This window comes from Aulonocara sp. 'chitande type north' Nkhata Bay, linkage group LG4 (assembly GCF_057382095.1).
Source record: "Aulonocara sp. 'chitande type north' Nkhata Bay isolate Kocher_YH1m ecotype deep benthic linkage group LG4, A_spYH_male_GT1.1, whole genome shotgun sequence".
Classification (NCBI taxonomy): Eukaryota; Metazoa; Chordata; class Actinopteri; order Cichliformes; family Cichlidae; genus Aulonocara; species Aulonocara sp. 'chitande type north' Nkhata Bay.
In genome coordinates, this window is record NC_141347.1 from 21,783,111 (window position 1) to 21,806,361 (window position 23,251).

Below are 23,251 nucleotides of genomic sequence, written 5' to 3' on the forward strand. Positions count from 1 at the left end.
CTTTAAACCAAAGCACGGCACTGACATGTGCATATATGCACTCAAGGAAATAGTCAGGTTGTATAGGGCTAAAAATTCATCTGTCCTCATGTGTTTCATTGATGCCTCTAAGGCTTTTGATCGAGTGAACCACAGAAAACTTTTTGATAAATTGAAGACACGGGGAGTTCCTCAATACATCGTGAGGATTCTCTCTTACTGGTACGCTCATCAGAACATGCAGGTTAAATGGGGAAGCAGTATTTCTGCCCCCTTTGGTGTCAGCAATGGTGTCAGACAGGGTGGGATTTTGTCTCCAATTTTATTTAATTTATATGTCGATGATTTGTCCATACAGCTGAGAGCCTGTAACACTGGGTGTATATTAGGTGAAGCACTGATAAATCATCTTGTGTATGCAGATGACCTGGTTGTTTTTAGTCCAAGCAGTGCTGGGTTACAGGATCTTCTTAATGTCTGTACTGAATATGGTGTGCAATATGACATTGAGTACAATGCTGCTAAAAGTGCTGTTTTGATATGTAGAACCAAGCAGGATAAACAGCTAAATTTCCCTTTGTTTAAACTGGCACAAAAAACTCTTGAAGTTCATAAAAAGGTGAAATACCTCGGTCACTTTATTACTGAGCAAATGAATGATGATGATGACATATACAGACAACGATGTAAGCTCTATGTACAGGCAAATACTATTGCACGCAAATTCAGCTTTTGTTCACTTCCAGTTAAAGTGGCTTTGTTTAAAGCGTATTGCACACCGCTATATACTGCCCCCTTGTGGTCATCCTACAAACAATGTAGCATGCAGAAGCTGCATGTTGCATATAATGATGCGATGAGAATCCTTTGCAGGATACCTAGAAGTGGTAGTGCCAGTCAGATGTTTGTAGCTGTGGGTGTCTGGACTTTTAAAGCACTTTTAAGAAAGTTAATGTTCAGTTTTAGAGAACGACTGGATGGTTCGAGTAACAGTATAATTTTAGCACTTACAGATCCGACAGTGAGTGGTTCCCGTTACTCATCCAGTCTCAGAAAGCACTGGTTAAAGTGTTTGTGTATTTATTGATTTATTTTAAGTAATTGTGTTTTATGTATATTATGGTTTTATATTTTTACAAATGATTTATATACTTATTTATATACATATATATATTTAATGGTATACCTTGTGTTGTGTGTGTGTGTTTCTTGTCTTGTTTTTATGGACATGTAGTCTGCCAATAAAGATTGAATTGAATTGAATTGAAATTTCTTTTTCCTCCTCACAGATGTAAGCGACACTCAGTTAGGTCGAGGGCGCAGGAAGAAAACTGCTTCCCTTAAAGTGTCTGACCAGTCAGATGAAACAGAAGGAGTCGTATCTGACAGTGGTGACAGTGACAAGCTCATGTATAAAGTCAACACAGAGGGACGTTACATTTGCCACCTTTGTAAAAAAACATTTAAAACTGTGAGTTTGCATTTATTTTAATTGGAAAATGTAAACACAATGGTTATTAGGAGTTTATGTTGCTAATTTGGCCTGTGTGATTTATTCATTTTTTCTTCTTCTCAGACCAATATCTTGAGAACGCACATGAAAACTCACAGTGACCAGAAAAACTTCTCATGTGACCTATGTGGGACGTCGTTTCGAACAAAAGGTTCCCTGATTCGTCACAACCGTCGCCACACCGGTACGACGAGAAAACCGACGTCACACGAGACCTATTTATTTAATCCGACGTCATCTCGTGAAAATGACCTAACTACATTTTAAATGACATCTTTTCTCTTGCAGATGAGCGGCCGTATCGATGTACCCTGTGTGGCCAGGCCTTCAGAGAATCCGGTGCTCTCACCAGACACCTCAAAGCTCTCACACCATGCACAGAAAAGATCCGCTTTGTTCAGTACAAGGAAATCCTGGTCAGCAAGGATGGAGTGCAGAAAGGTTGGATTTAGCTCCTGTCTTTGTGTATTTGTTCTTAAGAAACTAGCTAAAAACTAACAAGTCGTCTTTATGGATGTATAGTCAGTTTAATTTATAGTGTATTATGCCTCAGTTTGAAGATTTGCTGATTCTTTGCGATTTGTTCAGGAATCGACGCTGATCAAGCTGCAGTGGCTGCCCAGCAAGAGGTTGTAGTTGTGGAGGAGCAGCAGCCGGTGGAGCAGGAAATGGTGGAGGCTGAGACCGCTGTGGTCAGTGTGGTAGAGTCTGGTTCCCAAGAGGTTCTCCATCAGGTCCACTTTACAATGGAGGTTGATGGAACTACACAGGAGCAACAGGTTAGGATGAAGATTCAAACACTATTTTTAAACTCTTGCTAAAATGCACACATAAGACATACTGAATCCTCTCCTTTAAAGTTATTTGGTGCATTTTTGCACGAGATTCTTTTGAGGCAGTTTAAAGTAGAGTTACACAGAATTTTTTTTTTTTTTCTTCAAATCTGCAAAGAGATGATTGCCAGCATTCATAATTTCTGGAACTTTTCTTTGATGTAGTTTTCTATTTGTTCAAATGTAACATTTCTCACAGTGCTCCAGCTTACTACAGAGAGCTTTCCTGTAAAAATGAAATCAGTTTATCCCACTTATATCTAACATGCTTTTCAATATCTGCACCCCTCTGTAATTACACTGGTAACATTGCTACAGTTCTCTCATTTAACTTTTTTGGTCAGTTTAGAGATGATGTATATGTGTATATATATATTTCCCAGTGTCTTTGTCCTCTTAATTCTGGAAGTGAAAGCTTCAGATCTAATTTACCTTAATTTAAGTGAATTTGTTTGTCATTTAGACTCTACCTTGTGCTCACTATTTTGGGACAGGTATCGAATATGTTAAAGTGTATTACAAGGGTAGAAAAATACATGCAGTGAACATCACTATGAATGTAAATTGATGATTTTCATCCCAAAGATTACATGCACAAAATACAAGAGCCTAAAAGCTGTATATGGGAGTCAAAAGATTATTTACTAAAACATCGGTCTCAATCCATATTCAGGACACAGTGTTCTTTTTTCAGTAACTTATAAAACACACAGCTATAATTAATGTTTATTTTCAAAATGTGTACACACATGTAACGATCAAATCAATGAATACATTTTGCTTACATTTTAACAGGTTTTCACATATTTACTAAGAATATATGAGCTTGTTGGCTGTGTCAACTTTATACCAAAGTTTTCAGCAGCACAAAGGTGGCCCAGTGGCTAAATCACTGCGATGACTTTTGCTGAACCTGTTCAAAGCAGGTTAAATGGCACATTTTCATCTTTAAATGCAATACAGATTCTCTGCTGGTGGAATACCTTACATATGTGCACGTTATTAAGCCGTATCTTAGTAACATCACAAATGAAGCTCAGCTGTAAAGCATCATCTCTGATTAGAATTGGATGACACTCATAGGGATCATTTTGTGTGCAAGAGTCGTCGTGTGATGTGTGAAATGCTCATTTTTTAATGTGAGTGTACATAGAACCTGAAGCAGAAATGCCAGTTTAACAGAGAAACTTGATAACCACCTCCATTATCGCCGACTCTGGTTTTAGGTTTTGTCAAGGCAGCTAAGGAAGAGACAGCCTGACTGTGTTGGTCTTCCTTCATTGTATACCCCTCTGCCATAAAGCTTTTAGGTGAGGAAAGTGTTTTACAAAGAGGTATTAGCAAACAAATATTATATATTTGGACGATCTGTAGACACAGCCTGTCCAAAATTTGTGCAAAATAAAACTCTGCAGAAACACTCTGCTGGACAACAAAAAACATGTATCACCACTTCATAGCGAGACCATTGGTCATTTTTTCCACAGTGTGGTATTGTGTGTGTAACAGCTCTTTGGCTCTTTCATCTCCTACACTGTTGAGCCAGGACTGGTACAATTCAGCTACGCGAGCGTCATCTTCTGGCAACAGGGGGCGCTCTGCTTTGTAGAGATCCTCAACTTTCTGGAGCAACTCCTTTTGGTTTTGGCCAGTCGAGGGCTTCACCTGCCCGCCGCCATTCAGGCTTCCTGAACAAGAGGTAAAGACAAACATAGATAAACATTAAATAACAAACGGCAAGCTGATGTGACTATTGTGGAGTTTGTTTGTTGGTTATTCCCCTGACGATGTAATGCATGCATGTTGTACTATTCACTTCACAGATGTGACTAAATGCTGCATCTTATAATTTCATGTCCATTTGTATGTAGCAATGCCATTTTTAAAACATTCGGACCAGCTTATCGCTTAGCGTGGCTAATTTGCATGTAAAAATGATAGTGCTGAGGTAACAATTCAGTCTCTTATGTGGGTAACCTCCTATTCTAATAGGTCAAAAGTTCAATGGCTCACATGAAAAAAAAAAAAAAAAAAAAGGTATCTGGAAAGTTGAACATCTGCATTTTTCACCTCACCTGATGGGCAGGCCATAACTTCAACAAAGTGGTAAGGCGATTTTCCCCTCTTGAGTTTTTGCACCAGGTTCTGAATGTTGCGGAAGCCGTAGGCTGAGGCAAAGCACAGCAGGACAACGCCATCTTTCTCTAGACTCACCTCCTGGAAGTCTTTATTCCTGTGGCAAAGAGTGATTGTGTCGGGTTCTTGCATCATATAAATCAACAGAAACTGAACATTCCCCTGACATGGTGGAGTGGCATAATCAGTCTCATGAGTAGTGTTACTTTGAGATGATCTAGCTACTGTGAATGTGCATCACGAGCACAGAATGTGTCCTCATTTATATTTGGTTTCGAGCTTGGCTGTTCCAGGACACATCACACCACCGTGAAGCGCTTCTGCTGCTTTAAGAAGAGGCGACATGCTCACCTGAGGGTCTTGTAGGTAAGATTCTTCACCTCCTCTCCGAAAAGGTGCTTGGCAGCATGTGTAAAAACGTGATGCAGGTAACCTCCTGATCCACTCCCAGCATGACTCAGGAACTCATCTCCACAGAAACTGCTGAACCTGTGATAAAAAAAATAAATGAATAGGGAATGAGTCTAGCTATGCAGGTGGAATTGTATAATTACTTTATGTGAGTGAATTATCAATTTTTAAAAAAAAAAAAAGCAAAATGAAAAAGAACGTACATTATATCTGGGGCAGCAGACTCCAGATCATTAAGGGACACATTTTCCTCCTCCAGCATTTTCAGAACCTCCCCTTTAATAGATAGGAAAAATAAGACCGACGATAATGCGAGTCCATACGCACAAAGACCACTATAGGAGTAATCACTGTACCAGACGTGATGACACAATCCACTTCACGGGTCTCAGCGTTGGGCATGTAGAAGTCTGACCGTGAAGCCTCAAGTTTCTTGTCAAAGCAAGGCATTACTGCCACATGGTAGATCTGCTGTGGACTCAGCTTCTAAAAATACATGGAACACACATTTCAGCAGCCTCTCTTTTTGAGACTTTTGAACTGTGTATATTTACACCACTCCTCAACAAATACAAAGCTCACCTGTCGTTCAGCAAAATAGCTTTTGACCAAAGATCCCATCATCTGCTGGGGGGAGCGAGTGGTACTAATAAATGGAAGAATATACTCCCCGTGAGTCTTCTCTGCATAACAGATCCACCCTGAACCAAAGAGAGACACTTGCCTAAGACAGTCCAGGCTGGGTTGAAGAATAAAGTTGGTCAGACTAATTATTGACTTTCAAGCTTGTTAGAATTGTACAAACTCTGTGTACCCATTATCTACTCTATTTCAGTTTCATTTTGCACATTTCAATAAATCACTCCATCTATTTCCACCATTTTTCTAGCAAAATATAAAGAAATGAAAGGTGGCCCAAGACTTCTACACAGTATTATGTCAGTTATGTGGCCCATCACTGTTAACTAACCCAACTGCATACTGGATTACTAGATATTATTTGACACTGGAGGACTGACTTCTGTTAATTTAACCTTTGATCAAATCAATAAATATACCAAGTACCTAATAAAATTTTAAACATTCTATCTTTCTTTGTGAGAGTGGAACATTTTTTATTTATTTATTTATTTTTTTTTATTTTTTTTTTTTTTTTACACACAAGGACAGTAAACGATGAAAGACAAACAAGGATGACGTGAAAAAGGCAGGACCCTCCAACATCACTAATTTTACTTTGTGCTCCTGAGTGTTTCTGGTGGAATACCTGGACAGGCTGACGTTAGCATGGGCAGGGCCTTACTATCCTGTTCCTTCCTTTGGAAACGCTCCACAAACTCTCTCTGACTTTCCAGCAGACTAAAGGTCCGACTGAAGCTGGTATCAAACACATGATGAACTCCTGCAACAACAGTAACAACAACAATTTTCAGAGGTGACTATGTCAACCTAAATAAGCCCATTGTTTGAATGCATATTTACACTCACCAAGGTCTTTGAAGAACGAGGTAAGCCTCCTGCCTGCCTCACTACTGCTCAGGTTATAATGTGCTGCCAGGGAGGCTCTGGCCTGTGGTGACACTGACACCACCACAATCTTTTGCTCTGTCTCATTGGCCTGAAGTTGAAATGATTCACAGGTGAAAATGATGCCAGGCTAAATTATTAGTCTCATGTAAGTAGCATTCAGACGACGTAACTCTACCTTGTTCCTACGGAGCACTTTGAAGAGCTCTTCATGGCTTTGCTGTGTGATGAGGACACTCTCAGCTGAGGTGATACAGCCACTGCAGGCCAAACAGTCGTTCAGTGTGATCTTTGCTTTCTCCAACTTCTGCTTCCCACCATCCTAAAAACACATTTGATGAACTCAAAATATGGGGCGGTGCAATACCTGAAATTCAACAACTCAAACTCAAGCCTTTAAACCCACCTTGTTGACTTGTATATAACTGCCATCATCTTCTATCTGTATTTTGGCCACAGATTTACCTTGTTTCTTCTCTAGTTTGACAGGCTTAACACACTCCTGCAGAAAAAAGTCAACAAGAAAAAAGAAATTAGCAATTTTTTAAATGCTAAATCCACATACAATGTTCTTTTAATTCTTTTATTGTTCTCAATTTTGGGGTTTGCCACGGTGGATCATCTTCCACCACCTGGCCCTAGTATCCCCTCCTGTCACACCAACTCTCTGCATGTCCTTTTTCACTACATCCATGAATCTCACTAAGGTCTACCTCTTTTCCCCATTCCTGCTTTCTCTGGTTCCACAAAGACACAGTGCAACACCTTCAGACCTTCTCTATCAACACTCTCAAAGCAAACATTGCTCCTTCTCGGAGCAACATACTGAAACACATACTGCTGCTCACTGATTGGTCACCTTCACCTTAGGTCTTCTTAACCTAACTTCCACACCTTTTTTCTCATATCTTCATGGTGTGGCTCATCAGCTTAATCTGGTTAAAAGGTTCACTAGGCATTTCATTCCTCCATAGGTATGTCATCTCGATCAACCGCCTTTCCATTCATGTACAATAGAAAACAATTTATGACAACGCCCAGAGGCACCAAAGAAAACTAAAACAACACAGGAAAAAGTATATGATAGGACATAAAACACAAAACCATTGCTAGCGAGCGCGATAAGCTTTTTTTAAAAGACTTGTTTCCAGCAGTTCGTCATACTTGCGTCATGATCGCTATAACTAGCAGTAAGCTAACTGCGCAACATCCGTCTCGTCACTTTAAAGTTCACGGATTTTACAAACTGAGACAAAATTACTCCAATTTATAAATATCGTAATATGGCGAACTTTGTTCGAAAACTACTCTATGTCAACTCACAACAGATAAGAACAGTTACGGTTAGATATGCTAGCGACTTGGGTAGGTTTTCTTCAATTAGTATTATTTTTTTATACATACACGTGAAGCTAATCACTCGTTAGCGATGTCCCACAAAAATACATATGATATTGTAAGATGTTACACGAGTGTTACAAAACCTGCCTGAGAAGGAGTTATAAAATCATCGAGGTCTGTCAGCTGCAGCACACCGCTGAAATGAGAAGCCATATTTACTGCCGTAAAGTTTACTCGTATGTCGCGAATAGCAGGGAGAAACACAGACACAAACCTTAGAAATGTCAACTGTATACCTATGTCAATAAATACATAAATTATATTGTTTTACGAAGCCAAAACACTGATACCCACAATTATCTTTTTTCTACGAATGTTTTCTTTAAAGCGTAAAACCACTTGACCCTTAAATGACCCCCCCACTGCAAGGTCATTTAAGGGTAAAAGATCACCAGTACATTTGCCAAAGTCTTATTTTTGTACTGCTTAGTGTTGCCACTCATGACTCATAAAGGTCTCTGTGTAAATATGAAATGACTGTAACATAAGGCAACGAAGCATTGAAACAGGCGATGTGAAGCAGGGACAAGAGTTTGTTCCTTCTCCATTTAAATCAATACAAATGTAAGTTCATAAAATTAGACCTCTTGAAGAAGTCTCCCTTGCATTAAGTGCAATGCCATGGGCCATTATCAAGGTTCGATGTGAGCAACTACAGCCAGCATGAACCTAGACTACACACTTGTTACATGGATGTGGAAATTTATTTCTGCCACAGTAAAAAAAAAAAAAAGTAAGGCAGAGCTGGGTCGAAATCTTGAGTTATTATCTCAAACTTTCAAGTTACATATTTCCACTTACTAAGTATCTTAAAATTTCGAGTTATTTATGAAATTTCAAATTTTTCAATATATCTAAAGTTTGTCTTACAAATAGCAAAAAACAGTTTTCTTCAGCAGTGGGAACATGTTTCTGCTGAAAATTTTTGTTTCCTGTCCATATGTTATGTATCATACATTTTCAAGATACTCAGTAAACTGACATTCTAACATAATAATCTGAAATTTTGAGAGGATGATTTAAAATGTCGATTTAGCTCTGGCATTAAAGAAGAAGAAGAAGAAGAAGAAGAAGATGAAGAAGAAGAAGATAAGTATTACAACTTAGAAGTGATTTAAAGTTACCTTTCACTCAGCAGTTAGCTCTAACCATACCAGGAAAAATACCAACTGGAGCATAACAGAAACCGTTGTTTTCCTCACTCCTTTAAGTTTAACTCATTTGGGATTAACTCGTTTAAGAGTGTGGGTGCAAAGGAGCACTCCTCACATGTATTATTGCCACCGGTTTGTGGGATTTCCCAGTGGTTTGTAAAGACATACATGTATACAGCGAGCGCCATTTATAGTTTGTTTTCTTCTAGAAATGTCTCTATATATTATTTACCCGTCACACGTCATTTCAACTGCGCATATATGAAGGAAAAATAGAAATAGAAATATTGTATATTCTTTCCTAATAAATCTTATATTAAATGTACTGAGCTGAATGAGAGCTGCCTGTATTATGTGTATGTAAACATGCATTTTCAACATAATGAATTTTCGCCTTTCTGTCCGCGAGAAGACATACGCACGCGCTCTTTGTTGTTATGACTACGGGGTCGTAAATCCGCCATGTTTTCCTCCCTTTTGCAGCGTTGCGACAGAGACGGAGGATTGAAACGACATGAGTGTGGAAAATAATCATACGGCAGAAAGTGAGCGGGAGCAAACGAAGAACGGCAATGAGACGATCACCATTCAAACCACGCTGGGAGACGAAGGTGAGTCCTCATAGCAGCTAAAGCAGATCTGAACTGTTTATTGATTATTGTGTTTGGGCCTAACTTCCTTCATCTTCAAATGTTGCTAACTGCCGTTAGCAAGATTAGCTTGTTTGCGACCTCGCCTCAGCGTTGTCCACGTTAGAAGTCCAGCCAGTATTTGGGAAAACTTTACAGAAGACAGGTGATGGCTTACTGCAAAAACAGGTGAGGTTGCCGCACATTGTAAGGGCTTGTTTCTGTGCTTTTTAGATGAAGATGTACACAAGTGCGGACGCTGTCAGTCCGAGTTTTCCACATTGGAGGCTTTCATCCAGCACAAGTTACACCACTGCAAACGTGTGGAGGCACGGGACGCCAGCAGCCTCGATGGCAGCCCAGAGGTATAAGATGTGATGTGTGTTTTCGGGGAACACTCTAAAATCGGAGGGTTTTTACTGAGTCACATCAGGTTGAATGCTGTAAAATTTTCACAGGTTGCTGCGGTCAATGGAATTTCTTCTTCAGAGGCGAAAACGGCTGAAGGAGCATCTTCAGCAGAGGCAGTGAAGACTACCGACGGTGAGTCAAGCAGCAAAATCTATTCCCCTGTTAGCCGTTTAGCTAATGCAATGATAGACCTCATAATACAAATTTTAAAAATGGATCCTTTGTAAATATAAATAAACAGAATTTAATGATTTTCAAACCTCTTAAACCCATATTTTATGAAAAAGCATTAATGATGCCTTTCCAGATGCCCAAGCTTGTAATTACATAAATATTAGTGCACACTCATAACATCAGAGATGCAGGCTTTTGACCTTAGCGCAGACGACAATCCCATGGTCTCTCTGTCTTTAATCCAGAGGACACTGCATCCATCTTTTCCAAAAAGAATTTCAGATTTTGACTTTATTTGACCGCAGATCTGTTTTTCACTTTGCCTCAAATCCATTTTAAATGAGCTTTGGCCCCGAGAAGCCGTGATACAGTAATTTTGATGAGATAATCGTGCCTGGTATCAGTTTAAACATTTAATGGTTTTTTTGTGTTCTATTGTGAATAAATTAAGGGTTTATGAGATTTAGAAATGGATTCTGTTTATATTTACAGTTTACACAATGACCCATCTTTTTGAATTTGGCTTGTATTTACCTGCATTTCCCACATTGTATTTTTCTCAATGTGTGTTTAATCCCAGCATTAATCTAAATCCTAAGAGGCTGAGATGAGACAATGTTCAGTATGTTAGTGACAAGTCTCTTCAGCTCAAGTTAACATTGTTTTAAGCTTTTTATTAGATTTCAGATTGAATTATTACTTTGGCTTTTTTTTCTTTTTCCTCCTCACAGATGTAAGCGACACTCAGTTAGGTCGAGGGCGCAGGAAGAAAACTGCTTCCCTTAAAGTGTCTGACCAGTCAGATGAAACAGAAGGAGTCGTATCTGACAGTGGTGACAGTGACAAGCTCATGTATAAAGTCAACACAGAGGGACGTTACATTTGCCACCTTTGTAAAAAAACATTTAAAACTGTGAGTTTGCATTTATTTTAATTGGAAAATGTAAACACAATGGTTATTAGGAGTTTATGTTGCTAATTTGGCCTGTGTGATTTATTCATTTTTTCTTCTTCTCAGACCAATATCTTGAGAACGCACATGAAAACTCACAGTGACCAGAAAAACTTCTCATGTGACCTATGTGGGACGTCGTTTCGAACAAAAGGTTCCCTGATTCGTCACAACCGTCGCCACACCGGTACGACGAGAAAACCGACGTCACACGAGACCTATTTATTTAATCCGACGTCATCTCGTGAAAATGACCTAACTACATTTTAAATGACATCTTTTCTCTTGCAGATGAGCGGCCGTATCGATGTACCCTGTGTGGCCAGGCCTTCAGAGAATCCGGTGCTCTCACCAGACACCTCAAAGCTCTCACACCATGCACAGAAAAGATCCGCTTTGTTCAGTACAAGGAAATCCTGGTCAGCAAGGATGGAGTGCAGAAAGGTTGGATTTAGCTCCTGTCTTTGTGTATTTGTTCTTAAGAAACTAGCTAAAAACTAACAAGTCGTCTTTATGGATGTATAGTCAGTTTAATTTATAGTGTATTATGCCTCAGTTTGAAGATTTGCTGATTCTTTGCGATTTGTTCAGGAATCGACGCTGATCAAGCTGCAGTGGCTGCCCAGCAAGAGGTTGTAGTTGTGGAGGAGCAGCAGCCGGTGGAGCAGGAAATGGTGGAGGCTGAGACCGCTGTGGTCAGTGTGGTAGAGTCTGGTTCCCAAGAGGTTCTCCATCAGGTCCACTTTACAATGGAGGTTGATGGAACTACACAGGAGCAACAGGTTAGGATGAAGATTCAAACACTATTTTTAAACTCTTGCTAAAATGCACACATAAGACATACTGAATCCTCTCCTTTAAAGTTATTTGGTGCATTTTTGCACGAGATTCTTTTGAGGCAGTTTAAAGTAGAGTTACACAGAATTTTTTTTTTTTCTTCAAATCTGCAAAGAGATGATTGCCAGCATTCATAATTTCTGGAACTTTTCTTTGATGTAGTTTTCTATTTGTTCAAATGTAACATTTCTCACAGTGCTCCAGCTTACTACAGAGAGCTTTCCTGTAAAAATGAAATCAGTTTATCCCACTTATATCTAACATGCTTTTCAATATCTGCACCCCTCTGTAATTACACTGCAGATACACTAGTTGGCAGTGGTGGTACTATTGAGGTTTTGCAGATGTGTGACTGGTAACCATGTGACATTAACTGGGATGTAACAAGCAAGGTGAAAATGTAGGATTAAGTGAATAAGGCCTGAGTCACACAGGTCAGTGACCATCTGGGAACCGCAGGTCATGAGGGGAAAAATAAGTTCACTGACCGGTTGCATGTGGTGGCTGCAGCTTGATGACAATTGCTGGGAAAATCATTGCTAAAGCCCCAGTCACACAAGCCTAGAGACCAGTCAGTGACACTGGTTTTCTCATAGCGACTCATCTCTCCCTGGGGAAAACATTGTGTATTCCTCGATCAGTTGGCAGAAACCTCTTTGTGATTATTTGGTTGCTAGCATATCGCTGCCATCGCCTTTAGTTTGCATGTAAGAGACAGACTTGTCTACAAAATGCTCACCAGCTACTCTCCGGGCTGCAGTGACTGGTGAGAGGCAACAGTCAGCTGCAGGATAGTCTAATGAAATTAGCACAGATTGTGTTATGACTCATGCTCTCTAGTTTAAAGCCTGTCATTCTTTCCTTGTCTGTGCTGTCGGTCTCTCTCATGTCAGGTGGTGGTGGAGCAGTCTCAGGCAGAAGCTCTGGCGGCTGCTGCAGCAGCAGGTGACAATCTCATCTGTCAGGCCATCATCAACTCTGGCATTGCACTGGGGACAGAGGAGACTGTAGTTGAAGAGACAGAGACCCCACATGCAACTGAGGAGATAAATAAAGTTGTTTCGGAGCACCCTGAAGCCGACGGAGGCGTCATTGAGATCCAAGTTAAAGAGGAGTTTGTGGAGATGGAGGAGGTAAGTACTGGGAGTGTGAATTGACACAGCATATACATTCACCAGACCAGGAAATGGTACGCTTCGTTATTTTGTTAAAAGTCAAGGTTTTTCATCACGAGACACTGTTGTATTTTCTTTCTGGTGCATTTTAAGTTTTCTGTGGTTTTTGTTTTGTAGGAAACGGGTGACAGTGGTGATCGGACATCATCAAAACTGCACACTTGTCCACACTGTAACCGCTCCTTCAAGGGATTGAATTATTTCCGCTTTCATGTTAAGGGCCATTTAGGTAAGTCTCTACCCAGCACTGCGACTTCATCAATTAATGGTTGTATGGAGGCTGTGTCAGAGTAAACTGGTATGAAACCACTTGACTACAGGAATCACATTCTTCATGGGCGTGTGGATGTTAAACAGCAAGGACTGAAGGTTGCTGACTCTAGCACTGCTAACGTTAGCTAAAAATACGACTTCATTATTAAAGATTGTTTGTCACTTTCCAGTGGCTCTTAAATATATGCTGAATATTCTTGCTACATTTAACCACACCCATTATACTGGTGCCAGGATTTTGTTTAAAAAAATATAGATAAATAAGTAATTTATTTATGTTTTAATTATTAGGCCTTTATTTTCACAGGGCAGTAGAGTAGATGGGGAAAGTGAGGAGAGCAAAATGTTGCGAATGACTTGGAGTCCACTCTGTCATTCACACGTCTTTTGGTTGCTTGCTCAACTTTGTTAGCTATACTTTCGTAATTTTATTTAACCTGTAATTTTTTTTATTAGGGTTAATGAGATTTTTTAGTCACCAGAGACCTCCCTCGTCCTTGTCATGTTTTTTTGTTTGTTTGTTTGTTTGTTTGTTTTTTTGTTTTGAAATTAACTCTCATCGTGTGACTCGGTCTTACCAACTTCCAACATAGTTGTTCCTGTTGCCAAATACAGAGAAATACAGAAAGTCGCCGCTGATTTCTCTATCGTTATTTACACTCTACAAAGTCATGCCAAGTGTGCTGGATTCAGTCTTTTGTTGTCTCAGTTCTGACCTTCTTGCTTTATAGGTGCCACTTGTGGTAAAAGATGTTTTGTTCTTGTGTTTCCCTTCCTCTTTATGCAGGTTATAAGCCCTTCAAGTGTACACTGTGCCATAAAGAGTTTCTAACTGGTTACCTGCTGAAGAAACACATGGAAGTCCATGTCAACGAGAGGAGATACAAGTGCGGCGAGTGTGGCAAGCTCTACAAAACCATCGGCCATGTACGGGAACACATGAGGGCACACTCAGATGACAGACCTTACCACTGTACCAGATGCAACAAGGCATACAAAACCAAGGTAATTCATTAAAAAAAATTCTTGAACTAATGGCATGGGGGATTTCACTCCAGTCTAACAGATTTTCTTCTCTTTCTCAGAATGCCTTGCAAGTGCACCAGCGGACTCATGGTGATGTAAGACCGTATGTGTGTCAGTTTTGCTCGAGGGGCTTCAGAGAGAAAGGCTCTCTGGTACGACACATCCGCCATCACACCGGCGAGAAGCCTTTCAAGTGCCCAAAGTGTGCACGGGGCTTTGCTGAGCACGGGACTCTCAATCGGCACATGCGCGCTAAAGGTCAGGACGACACACAAAGCCTAACTGACTTATGTACTGGCAGCACAGATGCAAACAGCCCAGTTAACACAACCTGTATTTATACCAGGCGGCTGCCATAAGGATGACGCCTGTGAGCAGCAGGTTGTTTTAACAGAAGGACAGACAACACTGGACAGTCCCGATGCAACAGCCATCATCTCAGACGATCCTAACGCTGTGTTGGTGGAGTTCTCCTCAGTGGTGGCAGACACACAAGAGTATATAATCAAGGTTAGCACTACAGGTTAACAGAAAACATAGTCTTTGCATAACAGTTATTAGATGGGCAGAAAAAAACAAAGCTGTTAAACAGTTGCTGTGAGGGGGGGTTCAAAGTTTGGAGCATGTTGCCAAATCTGTCCAGAGTTCAGTCACAGCAGGTGCTATTCTCTCTTTTAGATCAGCGACTAAAGTGCAAGCTGAAGTGTGTAATTTCACTCTTCAAGTTGTACTAAATGATTATATCTGCAGGGAACTGATTGGGTCGCTGATTACAGCCAAACAATTTCCTTTGCCATGTTTAGGGCCTAGATTACGAGATTTCCGAACCACAGCAAAATGTTGTATGTGATATTTCATTAGTTTTAAAGAGAAGTGTTACTGCAGAATGACTGGAATGGGGTTGAAATACTTAAAGAGCAATTTTGTATTCAGTGGAAAGTCAAATCAAAATCAAATCAAATCACTTTTATTGTCACATCACATGTGCAGGTACATTGGTACAGCACATGTGAGTGAAATTCTTGTGTGCGAGCTTCACAAGCAACAGAGTTGTGCAAAATACAATAATGTAAACAAGCAAAATACAAGACTGGCTACATCTGAAACTAATAAATATATGTACAATATATAATAGTATATGCATTTAGTCAGAACTAAGGCAGTTTGTAAAGGTCTGAATTTCAAAAGGAAAACTCCTTTTATCTTTTTAAACAAAAAATCAAAAGTTTTTTTTAAACCAAATTAGTACTTTGAGCATTTTCCATTCATACCAGAGAAATTTAGTTTGAAAACCAGCAAAAACAAATATGGCTTTTGTCGAGCACTGTTTGAAGCATTTTTTTTTCTGTACAAGCTGCCTTAAGGCTGTGAAGCATTTGTAAGAATTCATGAACGCATATATTTGGCCTATGATTTTGTGGACTTGGGGACCTCCTGTTCTTGTGTCCATATGTGGGAAGATTGAAATAGGGAGAGCAGGAACTGGAAGTACATAATAAAATGTGCAACAGATATGACTTTGTCAGGAATTGTAATGTAGGTGGATTTCAAAGCAGCCAGTAGATTAAAAGCAACTGTGTGCACTCTAAATCAGGGCCAATTAGACTTGTACTCTGGAGAAGGACGTTGTGTGGTCCTGTTAGATACCTTAAGTCCATTTGCAGTCCACTCAAAGGATTTGTTTGCATGCATCCACAGTGTCTAAATAAACACAAAAATCCTGATTATTAATTTGCTTTGTTGTTTTCCATCATTCAGACACAAACGGAGGAGGAAGTGCAGCAAGAAGTGACGGTCATTGAAGACAGCCAAAATGAGGTTGGTTCACAAGGATTATATGAACGTGTGTTGGAGCATTTTGCAGAATATGTGAATCTCATTATTTGCTAAAATTCAAGTTGAACCCATATAGTGTTTTAAAAAAACAAAATGAAACAAAAAAGCCATCAAACTCTGTCCCTCCCAGATGGGAAACCACATCGTGAAGGTGGTGCAGAGACTCGTCAGCCAATCGCAGAGTGCGGGTGGCGCAAGCAGCCACCAGATCATTGTGCGAAATGTGGCCGAGAACGAGGAAGGCCTGTCCATCTCTGACTGCGGCGATACCATCACCATCGCCACGCCCGAGAGCCTCACCGAGCAGGTGGCCATGACGCTGGCCTCCGCCATCAGTGATGGCAGACTGCTGGCCAGGGCAGGTACAGCGGAGGGAACTGTTACTATGGTTACCACGGAGGAAACATTGGAAGAAGGAGTACAAGTGGTGCAGCAGCAAGAGGAATATGTCATCACCTCCCCAGACGAGGTGGAGTTTCAAACAGTCGTTGTATGATCAAAGCGGATGCTAACTACAGACTGTTGTGGCTTTGATTATGACTTTGTAGCCAGTAACTGTACAGTTTATTTGCACTTCAAGTGAAAAAAACCCAAACTAAGGCCAAAGTGTTTTTGATTCATGCGGTACACAAGTGTGCCACAGGACTACTGCTTCATCACACAGCTCATTTTTGTTGGTCGATCTACTAACATTATTCTCTTCATTAAATGTTTTGTCTAATTTGGGAACTTTTGGATCTTAAAATGATAGGCATGCACAAATGCAGGTTTGTTTTTTGATGAAATAAATGAAACATGCCATTTGTCGTTGCCTAGTTTTTGGCAGTTTTTGTACGGCAAATAAAAATAGCTGTTTTTTACATAAAATGACATCATTTAATTTCAGTTTTTCCTTCCTTCATGTCTCGGTCAGGTGTGAAAAACACTGTGGCTGTTCTGAGCTGGTCAGTCACAATGAATCTCTAAGTTTGATAGATGTAAAAATATCAGATTAGCTAGAGTTTGCATCAAATAAATGCTATTTTCTTACATAGTTCAGTTTTTTGGGGGGGGGTTTTCCAGTCATGTTTTCTCTGAGTGGAAAAACTGATGCTTCTACTTTGTGTCTTTGCTGCTTGACTAAAATAATGTGTTGTTGGTCATTTTACTTTATGGTCTTAAATTAGTTCTTATTTCTTTGTTGTAGAAGTGTATATGTGGCTGTAGAGCAGGGGTCGGCAACCCTAGGCACGCGCGGCACGCGTGCCACGGCTGGCACGCGAAGGGTTAACCGACAGTGATATTCCGTTTTTATGGGCCGATGATTTATTTTATTTATTTTGTAACGGTATAAACAATGAAAGATGGTGGATTGGCCAGATGCTGGCCGGTGTATAAAAATAACTCAGTAGTTTGGTGGTGGCTATGGCGGAGCTTCCTCAGATTCAGTAACATTAGCAAGTGGTGGAGGCCAGCAGGTGGATGAGGGAAAGGGGAGGCAAGAGGAGAGCCCCTAGGCGGCCGCCGGTCCGAGTGTGAACTGAACTTCAGGTAAGAAGTTATGACCTGCAGTCTATCTGGGTCAGATATAAACCAAGTTTAAGTGGAGTTTATTTTCGTTATGCTGACTTTTTACAGTCAGTTACAACAACTGGTACTGCAGCTGGGTGGGTGCTATGATGTTACTGATAGTGAACTTTATTTTATTCATAAGGTTAGTAAAGTTGCCAACCGTCCTGTAAAAAGACGGAATGTCCCGTATTCAGAGAAAATATTACGCGTTTGGTATTGAGGTGAAAAGGAACAGTTTGCCTCGTGACTGACTCTTCTCTCATTCTCTCCCCCTCCTGTTGCTACTTCAATCATGAAACTGATCAATGATCAGCTGATCGGCTTTTCTCTCTTGTTTGTTTATCGCCCGCCTTGCGCCAGAAAGAGGAAACCAGTGGATGTCGCGCTAAACAACAGCAGCATGTTTAAGCTTGATCAGCTGTTGTTAGAATTGATTTAATATTAATTTCCAGTATCAGCTGATGTTTGCTGGAGCCACAGCTGTAAAGCTGCTGGTCATGATGTCTGTTTGGGTATGTGTTGAGAGGGAAACATGAAAATGAAACCAGGAGATGTCCTTACTGAATCATCAGAGCTGAACAGGTGATGGAGAAACAGGTTTACCTTTTAGGTGACATTAATGAGTTGAAGGGAAGTTATAAGGGAAGGAAGAAATACACGGATATATCCGTAGACTCCAGACACAATGCATTTTTGCGACTTTCAGGTGTATGGACCAATGTTTTATTTTCTGATCAAACCAGAAATCTTTAATGAGCAGCTAGACTTCTCTCGCATTAACTGGCTGAGTTAATGCCAGTTAATGCAACATTGAAGCAGCTGGAATCCATAGCTGTGTGTGTTCATGGAGCTTGCATTTTTACCTGCTGGGCATCACTACCTGACAAGTTTAACTGTCTTCAGAACATTGCAGAGGCCTTATTGACAGTACTTGGCTCTACATATCTGTGTGAGCAGATTTTCTCTCACATGAGTGTCTGAATGCTGGACACTCGGAGACCTGTGTCTCTGAGTGGGAGACCAGAGATCAGAGTGTATTAACAGACATGCCATATTGGCTCAGTTTATTTTTCTTATCATTGTTGTGAGGAGACCATAAATAGCATTTGTATTTTCTGTTGTACAGTTCATTTGCTGTTATGGATAAAAAGTCGTTTTTTGTTTCAAAATAGCTGATAACTATTTGCTGATAGCTGCGAACAAATATAATTCTATAAAGTGGTTCTATATAGTGTGTAACTATTAATATAGAGCGCTATTAAATTTATTGCTAATGCAATCATATGGCACACTGACTTCTGAGGAAATTTTAGATGGCACTCGTCATCAGAAAGGTTGCCTACCACTGCTGTAGAGTGAACACCACCTGCCGTCTTGGGAATCCTACCTGTTTTGAAAGCATACACACCTGGCAGGTAAAGCACAGCATCCACTGCTGTGGCTCCTTTGTAGGAACATGAAAGCACCGCTGTTCTGTCATAATTCCTACAGAGACAAACTGGATCTATTGATCCATTAGCCCTGTGATCTTGTGGCAAATTCACTGTGGATGATTGGCTTAGCCAAAAAAAAAAAAAACCCTCCAAAAAACCACTGTTGTATTTGATGTGTGTATAACCTTGAGCCTATCTGTAGGCTCCATCTCTGTAACCAGTGCTCCAGTAGCAAGGTTAGCACAGATGCTATAATCAGAGACGTGTCCCTGGCTCATACTCTACAGTTTCTGGGTCATCCCTCAGCCCTCTGAGAGGGCCTCATGCACATGAGCTACAGAGGGAGACAGAGAGAGGCTGGGAGTGAGAGAGAGAAAGGTATTTATAGAAAAATGGGGCTTCGCTGTACCTTTTCTCGCAAAGAACCATTTCAGGACCAAGTGTGCATGTCCCAGTTTCCTGATCGTCAGCCACAGGGTTTGGACTGAGGCTGCTTCACCCAGGATGGAGAACCTGACTTTCAGACACTCTCCCTTCTCCTCCAGCCTCCACCACCACTGCCTCAGATTGCTACTTCTCTGAGAACAGGGGGAGGCACTGGCCTACGTAATCTCCAAATGTGACCTCTCAGGTACACTTGATTTACTTACGTGGGTAGAAGCCTTTGGAGGTAGTGAGCTCAGGTGAGGAGCAGCGTGAGGGTGTCCTGGGACACTCTTTGGCTGCATCGGCCCCCAAGCTGGGGGTGAAGATAGGCTGGCTGGAACGTGCCCTGCCGCAAGCCGGGCAAGGATGAGGCGTTTCCTGAGCAGAAAGGGCCGCTTCTCCCTGCGCCAGAGCAAGTCGGGAACTCGGAGTGCCTCCAAAGATTTCTGTAAGTCTATTTCTCAGAATGATAATTATTTTTATGCTATTCCCGAGGTGTTTCATCTAGTGGAAGTCAGATAAAGAGGGAAGCTTTAAAAGGACCTGGAGCTCAGATGTGTATCTGTGTCACAAGCCGGAGAGAAGAGGACAAGAAAGTCTCGATACTGCCGCTTATGTTCTTGCAGGGAGAGAAGATTACGATTCACATCTCAGTAGTAGCGATTTTCCAGTCTGTTTTAAAGCCTTAATCAGCTACTGTTTGTTTCTGAGATCAAACTCTGTGGGTTTTTGAGTCTGTATATATGTATTGTATTCACCGCCCTGAATATTCATCCCTGTGCTCTGGTAAGATCTGTTTTTTTATGTCTTGTTTTGAAGTAGAGTCTGACATTTTCAGATTACTTTACAAAGGCTTGCAGAGAATTTGAGCTTTTTAATTAGTCTTTTTTCTTTCTTTCTTTCTTTTCTTTTCTGTGTCTTTACAAGACGAATCATTTGCAAGAAGAAAAACAATTCTTTGGTGCTGGTTGTTGCGATTGGTAAATATTTTTTAATGTGTTTTCCTTTCCGGTTTTCTGCCTTGGGATCATGATGTCATAATTTATATTTTTCATGGAGTAGCGGCACTGGCTTGACTTGTTTGATCAAATAACTTGCATCTAAGTTTTCAATCTTGGCCACATACATGACAACTATGTACAAATTAGCTGGTTCTAATAAGCAACACTGTAATACAAATACAAATATGGATGCTGCAAAAGACAAGAACATAGACAGAGATTTTGGAACAAAATAAAAGCATCTACACGTAAAGTCAAAGTGCACTAAACAGTCCCAATAATGTCCTACATATATCTTCGATGCATTCGGATGGCTGTGGAAGACGAGTGATTCTACTGGGAGACCTACAGCAGCTTAATGAGGCCAGTGACCAGGGGAAGGTCGCTGGTTTGACATGTGGGCTAGATAGCAGCAGGCATAAATAACCTCCTTTGGTTTATTAAAAGTCAATCTTTCTAAAACAGAGAGAGTGCCTTGAAATTTTGCAGTTTCATTAAATAGACCAGTGCACCTGCTGCTACAGCTACAAGCAGCTCCATATCTCAGTTGGCCCATTTAAACAGTCGGTTTGACCTCTATTCTACAGCTCGCAACCACCTCCACTGTATTAGGAGCTTTGGACCAGATTAGCAATGCTCTTTTTATGCTTTCAGAACATGCGATAAGCAGCAAAGCAGAGATGGTTTCACCCCTTCGTAAAGTGCCTATTGATATAACCATCTTTGAGTCTGAGGCTTTGCTCTGTTAATACCTAATTCCGCCCAAGAAATGTATAAATGAGCTATTTCTTTGCGTCTCTCCAAGTTTTATTTCTCTCTCTGTTATCCAGACCTCGGCCTCCCAGCCACCAATCAGAACTGGCCAGAGGCATTTGGCTTCCGACTTGGAGGCACTGGGCCCAGCTATATCCTGTCTGTTGTAGAAGGCAGTAGTGCCTACCTGGCTGGCCTACAGCCCGGTGACCAGGTGGTGGACATAGAGGGCCAGGATGTGACCAACCTCAGCACACCGGCGCTGATCGCTTTGGCTCAGACCCTCAAGACGGTCCCACCGAGCATCGGGGTGGTGTCACGGATTGAACAGGTCAGCTGAAAGTCAATAACCCACATTCAGCTCTACAATGGTGAAGACGGTGCAAAGGTGGCAAACTTTATTCATTTTTTGCCCTCTCAGATCGACATCAACCCTGGCCCAGATGGCCGTTTTGGCTTCACCATTGTGGGAGACAGCCCCCTAATGGTTGAGGACTGCATGCCTAATGGTCCAGCTGGCCGCAGTGGCCTCAAGGCAGGGGACTATGTCATGGAGGTCAACGGCATTCCAGTGAAGCACCACGAAACAGCAGCCGCCATGATAAAAGCAGCTCAGGGACGACCTCTGCGTTTGGGTGTGCTCAGCATGGCTCGTCGACCCAAGCGGCTGAGCAGCAGCATGAGGGTGCTGTCACAGAGCGGTGATAGCGTCAGGGAGAGCCGGGCCCACAAGGCCATGGAGTTCAATAAAAAAGTAATTTTCTATCATTTTTCTGCATGTTTTGAATTGAAACTTAACATATTTAATGATGCCTTTTTTTCTTTCTCTGTCAGGTGGAGGAAGTGTTAGGAGAGGAGCCAGATGTGAAGGAACAGCTGTTTGAGGTGCTAAAGCAGTACGCTGCTGAGAGGGATGTGGAGAGCCTGGCTGAGGCCCTGCCTGATATTCTGATCACCGAGGAGCATCAGCAACTGATTGACAGTGTCAGGTAGCTATTCATTCACCCAGATATGCAATCAGAGAGAGACTTGGGGGTAAAACAAGCCTGACTAAATGCCATGTGCATCTTTCAAGAAGATTGGCTTCAATGATTTACTTCTTCTTATGCAGTGATTAACAACACTTTCTCAGAAAAACGGGAGTTTCTTAAAACTGTTCCTCCCGTACTTAGATGTCCCTGGAATACCAATGAGGGGGAGACTCACAGTGCAACACAGTTCTGATCATTTTTACATCTGGTTTCAGACCAAAGCCAAACCTGATATGATATTTAGTATTTAGACTTGGATTATAATCATCTCTTTCACTACTCCAAGCTGTATAAAATGCAAGCTCACGTACTCACATTTTATAGTCTTTACATTGGTTCCAATATGTTTCAGGAAATTCTTGTATTTACATACAGAGCACTAAACAGCCAGTTTTTTTTTCTTATCTCAGCTTCTTACAAAATACACTGCTGCTCGCTGTCTTCACAGGCTCAGAATTTGTTAGTTGTTCCCCAGTTTACGGGGAATTTTATTGAATCATTATTATTCAGTTATTTTTAAAAGACCTGTTTATTTCATCGTGTCTTACGGTGCCTTTTTATTGGCTATTATGGCACTTCATTTTCTTATTTATTTTATTGTTATTGTGAACAGTGCTGTGTGACTGCTGTACCCTGCCTCTTGCTTGCTCATTCAGCATTTTACTGTGTCAGGGGCACGTCAAAACCACACATAAATAAGTTTCTTTTATGTCTAACACTGCTCTTGGGTGCGTGAATGTCACTCTTCTGTTTCCCCCCCACCTCAGGTATAGTATGCAAAAAGCGTAT

The 23,251-nt window shown here is 41.0% G+C and overlaps 4 protein-coding genes across 8 annotated transcripts in view; 3 read left to right on the forward strand and 1 right to left on the reverse strand.

The window, feature by feature from the left end:
* The first annotated feature begins 1,258 nt into the window (after positions 1-1,258).
* LOC147332520 (transcription factor E4F1-like) lies at positions 1,259-3,123 on the forward strand. The gene is made up of 4 exons (XM_086289118.1): positions 1,259-1,450; positions 1,556-1,676; positions 1,781-1,933; positions 2,081-3,123. The coding sequence occupies exons 1-4, from the start codon at positions 1,388-1,390 to the stop codon at positions 2,311-2,313; spliced, it is 570 nt and encodes a 189-aa protein (XP_086145244.1). The 5' UTR covers positions 1,259-1,387; the 3' UTR covers positions 2,314-3,123.
* On the reverse strand, positions 2,959-7,990 carry LOC147332521 (cytosolic Fe-S cluster assembly factor narfl-like). The gene is made up of 11 exons (XM_086289108.1): positions 7,888-7,990; positions 6,806-6,901; positions 6,578-6,721; positions 6,361-6,490; positions 6,140-6,274; positions 5,455-5,573; positions 5,229-5,358; positions 5,076-5,148; positions 4,813-4,950; positions 4,401-4,558; positions 2,959-4,013 (listed from the first exon to the last, which is right to left on the reverse strand). Exons 1-11 carry the CDS (start codon positions 7,951-7,953, stop codon positions 3,772-3,774), a joined length of 1,431 nt encoding a protein of 476 aa, XP_086145234.1. The 5' UTR covers positions 7,954-7,990; the 3' UTR covers positions 2,959-3,771.
* Positions 7,330-17,134, forward strand: e4f1 (E4F transcription factor 1). Of its 3 annotated transcripts, XM_086289106.1 has the most exons (15): positions 9,005-9,106; positions 9,438-9,565; positions 9,818-9,948; positions 10,042-10,126; positions 10,900-11,081; positions 11,187-11,307; positions 11,412-11,564; positions 11,712-11,902; positions 12,851-13,090; positions 13,250-13,361; positions 14,193-14,410; positions 14,491-14,689; positions 14,778-14,941; positions 16,190-16,249; positions 16,398-17,134. In XM_086289106.1, exons 2-15 carry the CDS (start codon positions 9,469-9,471, stop codon positions 16,761-16,763), a joined length of 2,319 nt encoding a protein of 772 aa, XP_086145232.1. In that variant the 5' UTR covers positions 9,005-9,106; positions 9,438-9,468; the 3' UTR covers positions 16,764-17,134. The 3 variants fall into 3 exon arrangements, with proteins under 3 accessions (XP_086145233.1, XP_086145232.1, XP_086145231.1); XM_086289105.1 differs by lacking the exon at positions 9,005-9,106 and having other exon boundaries at positions 9,402-9,565; XM_086289107.1 differs by lacking the exons at positions 9,005-9,106; positions 9,438-9,565; positions 9,818-9,948; positions 10,042-10,126 and adding an exon at positions 7,330-7,373.
* Positions 17,135-19,686: 2,552 nt separating this feature from the next.
* grid2ipa (glutamate receptor, ionotropic, delta 2 (Grid2) interacting protein, a) overlaps positions 19,687-23,251 on the forward strand; it is a 31,610-nt gene continuing 28,045 nt past the window's right edge. For all 3 annotated transcript variants that reach the window (XM_086289119.1, XM_086289120.1, XM_086289121.1), the window contains exons 1-4: positions 19,687-20,125; positions 21,509-21,762; positions 21,853-22,185; positions 22,266-22,420. In XM_086289119.1, the coding sequence (XP_086145245.1) occupies positions 20,044-20,125; positions 21,509-21,762; positions 21,853-22,185; positions 22,266-22,420 (824 nt within the window). In that variant the 5' untranslated portion in view covers positions 19,687-20,043. The remainder of the gene's footprint in view (positions 20,126-21,508; positions 21,763-21,852; positions 22,186-22,265; positions 22,421-23,251) is intronic.

Bases quoted from the DNA above. Each gene is read 5' to 3' on its own strand.
- LOC147332520 (XM_086289118.1), top strand. From the start codon at position 1,388: ATGTATAAAGTCAACACAGAGGGACGTTACATTTGCCACCTTTGTAAA. The intron at 1,451-1,555 runs GTGAGTTTGCAT...TCTTCTTCTCAG, and splicing joins GTAAAAAAACATTTAAAACT to ACCAATATCTTGAGAACGCA. The intron at 1,934-2,080 runs GTTGGATTTAGC...CGATTTGTTCAG, and splicing joins CAAGGATGGAGTGCAGAAAG to GAATCGACGCTGATCAAGCT.
- LOC147332521 (XM_086289108.1), bottom strand. From the start codon at position 7,953: ATGGCTTCTCATTTCAGCGGTGTGCTGCAGCTGACAGACCTCGATGAT. The intron at 6,902-7,887 runs GCAGGTTTTGTA...TTTTTTCTGCAG, and splicing joins ATTTTATAACTCCTTCTCAG to GAGTGTGTTAAGCCTGTCAA. The intron at 5,149-5,228 runs GTACAGTGATTA...TATCTATTAAAG, and splicing joins GGATTGTGTCATCACGTCTG to GGGAGGTTCTGAAAATGCTG.
- e4f1 (XM_086289106.1), top strand. From the start codon at position 9,469: ATGAGTGTGGAAAATAATCATACGGCAGAAAGTGAGCGGGAGCAAACG. The intron at 14,411-14,490 runs GTAATTCATTAA...TCTCTTTCTCAG, and splicing joins ACAAGGCATACAAAACCAAG to AATGCCTTGCAAGTGCACCA. The intron at 14,942-16,189 runs GTTAGCACTACA...TCCATCATTCAG, and splicing joins CACAAGAGTATATAATCAAG to ACACAAACGGAGGAGGAAGT.